This window comes from Octopus bimaculoides, chromosome 5 (assembly GCF_001194135.2).
Source record: "Octopus bimaculoides isolate UCB-OBI-ISO-001 chromosome 5, ASM119413v2, whole genome shotgun sequence".
NCBI classification, from domain to species: domain Eukaryota; kingdom Metazoa; phylum Mollusca; class Cephalopoda; order Octopoda; family Octopodidae; genus Octopus; species Octopus bimaculoides.
In genome coordinates this window covers 35,407,589-35,411,678 of record NC_068985.1, presented here as the reverse complement: position 1 = coordinate 35,411,678, position 4,090 = coordinate 35,407,589, and the positions used below count along the sequence as shown (strand labels likewise).

Here is a 4,090-nt window from a genome sequence, read left to right as displayed (position 1 = left end):
ATATATATATATCTCTTTATAATTTGAAATAACAACAAATATTTGATGCTCTCGGTCTATAATTTAATTCATATGCTTCCAATTAATGTGAAAAACAGCGTTCAGTTCTTTTGTGGAAATTTTGATGACAATCACTTTATTAAAACTATTGGGTTGGCAACTAAGTTCCCACTGTTTTTCTAAATTTTTGAATCTATTTTTTTCGAGAATTCTATTTTTGAATCATTTTGGAATCTATTTTGTTTTTTTTTCTAGTTAATTTTTGTTTATTTTCAGATCATTAAAATGTAATGTCAAGTTAAGGAAAATGAGCATTTTTGATACCTCCTTCTTTTTGCTTTTAATCAAGGCTCTAAGGCCACAAAAGCTGCTTATGACATTTGTGCTGTGTATGGAGAGGGTGCCATAGCTGAAAGAGCTGCTCATGATTGGTATGCCAAGTACAAAAATGGAAATTTTAACCTCAAAGATGCACCTCATTCTGGCCATCCAGTTGAGTTTGATGAAGAGTGATTAAACTAACTTTTGCACAAAAATTCTTGTCAAATGACAAGGGAACTGGCAGAGAAAATGGAATGCTCCCACACTGCTATAGAGAAGCATCTTCACTTGATGGAGCATGGGTTCCACATGCTTTAAGTGACAACAACAAAAATCAACGAGCCACAATCTCCGCTGGTTGCTTGCTCGTCACAGCTCAACTCATGGACACAAGCAGCGATTTCTTTACCGAATCATTACTGATGATGAAAAATGGTGCCTGTACATCAATATGAAACAGTGTAAGGAATGACTTAGCCCTGGTAAACAAGCGACACTGCACGTGAAACAAGATCTTTATCTGTATGTTGTGCGTATGGTGGGACTGGGAAAGAATTATCCATTACAAATTGCTGGAACGGAACCAAATGGTCAATGCAGAACTATATGTTCAACAGATGGAACAACTCAACATGGCTATTCAAGAGAAAAGACCGATTCGGTAGCATGAAGTTCTGCTGCATGACAACGCCCACCCTCATATCGCCAATATGACCAAGGAAGCCATTCAAACGCATGGCTGAGAAGTGCTGCTACACCTGCCATACTCTCCTAATTTGGCACAAATGGATTTCCACCTCTTTCGATCTCTTTCAAATGCTATGCGTGGAGTTTCATTCAATACTGATGCAGAATTGAGAGCTTGGATCAATTTTTCGAGTCGAAATTGGGTGATTTCTACCAATGAGGTATTGAAAATCTTGTTGAACGTTGGGAAGAAGTTGTAAACGACAAGGGTGAATACATTATTGATTAATTAGTTGTTATTATTTATTAAACCTTTTAAAAAAAATTTTAATTTAACAAAAAAATGGTGGGAACTTAGTTGTCAACCCAATACAATTCCTAAGTATTTACATCTCAAACAATTCCTGAAAATTATAAATAAAAATTATCAATTTTATTGATACACATAAAAAGAAACTAAGTCCAACAATCATCTAGTGGGATAAAATTAAATAAATAACTGAACAATTTTACCATTCTAAAAATAAAAATTGAATTGTAAATATGTTTTAAAGATAAATTGTGGCTTTGTAAAATACTTGCCTGGAATTTTGTAGTTTGATGATTTATTCACATGAAAATCTTCATTGCTTACATGACACACCCATGTACCAGTATTATTGAAAGAAGGATTATTTATAGATAATACATTCATATTATAAGTATTCTTAGTGGCATTTCTCCATTTTTGCTTCAGTTTGTATTCATAAATATTTGGGTTTCCATCAAATGCAGTGCAATTAATTATTATATTATTTGTCTCATTTGAAATATGTAAGTTTACTCGAGGAGCATCTTCAAAAAAAAAAAAAAAAAAAAAAAAAATCAGAAAACAGTTTCAATTTAGAAAATAGGATAAAAATTACAAAATTTCAGTTCCACACACATTTCAAATTCAGAAATTCAGATTCTGTGATTGTCCATTGAACATTTTTCTCATACAGGATATCAAAGCAAAATACAGTAAGCAATCTAAACCACCACAATCTTGGGACAATTTGCACTTGGCTCTGTGGCTAATGAAATCTTTATAAGGTTTTCAAGATTTACAGGGGTTTGCAACAGTGAGATGCACTTCCATGTAGTACTTGTATTTAGATGGGTAGATTGTCCATTGAGAAATAAATGTATTCACCAGGAAGTTACTGAGTTGTAGAGTAAACAAACAATTCATGAAATTTCTACTAATAAAATTCAGAAAAATTGTCAAACCATACAGATATAAGAAGATAAAATCATTTAACAATGAAATTTCTTCACATAACATGCAAAAAATGTCTGTCAATAAGAGGTATTAGAAGTGTTCTTCAGTAGATCATGGGGAGAAAAGGATAATTCTGTTCTTCATCACAATATCAATGTAGTGTTTAAATGTATCCTCTTATGGTAATAGTATGATAGGAAGGGAATGGTATGATGCCAGACAAATGAAACCAAAGTAACTGAAAATACTGGTTCAAAAGATTCAGATATTAAGTTTTTATGTTGTTGAAGTTGATGTAGTTTTTAATTCTGAGAACAAAATATAAATAAATTGAATAAAATAAATTATTGAAGTAAATATGTATGTAGTACTGAGATGAATTTTAAACAATTTAAACAGTTAGCTTTGCTTTTTTGTCTTTCTATCATTATTAATTGGAGCCCTCTACCCAAAGTTATGAGTTTAAAACCAAATAAACAGTTGTATATCTTTTGGTTAGATTTGAATGTAAGCTTTACTTTTGATATCCTTATCCATAGATGCTTGTGATTTTCAATTGTGCATCAGACATTGTGCCTTTATCTTGTCATCCCTAATCAAAGTTTCTAAATCTCTTCTGTAATGATATTTAGGGTTTTTTCATTTCCACATTGAAAAATTTGATAAATGCATTATAAACATAACTCTTTGATTTATCAAAACTTGAAGTCTGAATGTGACATCTTTGAAATTTGTTGTATTGATTTGATTGTATAACTAATACAGAATCTTAATAACTTTCTAGGCAACTGTTTGTTGTAAAGTGGAACTACCAGTGATTGAGGATTTCATTGCATACATATAGAAGAATACAGGTTATTTATTGCAGAAAAATATGGTCTCCAAATGACTGCTTATATTTGAAAAAATTCTTCAATAGGATAGACACATTTTCTTGATGTTTTAAATCACCATCAACACCTCCTTTTCCTTCTCCATATCTACTCTCCATGCTGGCAAGGAAGGGTAGTCACACATGGGACCTTATTGAGACCACTGTTTTCATAGACAAGTTGGAAAACTATGCCACATTTGGCTAGGTTTTGGTTATGCTTCAATAGATAGATGTGCTTCCTATGATCAACCTGTACACAGAGTGTACAAAATGTATTTTAGTGTAGTACCAGCACTAGAGAAGTTGTCATATCCTTGGCTAGACAAGACTAAATAAACCTCTTGACTCTATGCTTTCTCTGTTCATTTACTAGCTACTTTACAGAGTGTATTGGGTGCATTTTATTGTGGCACCAGCATTAGAGAGGAAGTTATGTCCTCAGCAAGATAGAACTGAAGGAACCTCTTGACTCCATGCTTTCTCTGCTCATTTGCCAACACTTTAACAGAGTGTACTGTAAATATTTTTTCTTCTCACTATAAGAGTAGTGAGACTCAAAACTGCGGCAGAGTCCAATGGATGATGTTCATTTTTTTACTGTAAATACGTCTCCCTGGCCATTCAGAAACTGGAGTTGCCCCAAAAACATAACTGAGCCAAAATGCACACTTTATTGCTACATTTTCAGAAATATATATATTCAAATTGCTTAATTACTGGCAATATAAATGTTTACTACAGCTAAGTATATCTCACATTTTATTTGGAAGTTCACTAATCTTGTGTAGGTATTTTTATTAGTTATATTAACTAGCGACATATTTTGCAATAACTATTCAAAATATTGATCTAGTTTGTTTCTGACAGTAGTGCTTCACACACACACACACACAAAAAAAAAACTATTGTGAACCAGCAAATCACATTAAAGTTGATAACTTGAAAACTAGATCAATATGTTCCAG

The 4,090-nt window shown here is 32.4% G+C and overlaps 1 protein-coding gene across 1 annotated transcript in view; it reads right to left on the bottom strand.

The window, feature by feature from the left end:
* Nucleotides 1-1,510: 1,510 nt before the first annotated feature.
* The window catches only part of LOC106876220 (uncharacterized), a 29,241-nt gene continuing 26,661 nt past the window's right edge, over nucleotides 1,511-4,090 (bottom strand). Inside the window, exon 3 of the mRNA XM_052968305.1 lies at nucleotides 1,511-1,842. Coding sequence (XP_052824265.1) covers nucleotides 1,526-1,842 — 317 coding nt within the window. The 3' untranslated portion in view covers nucleotides 1,511-1,525. The remainder of the gene's footprint in view (nucleotides 1,843-4,090) is intronic.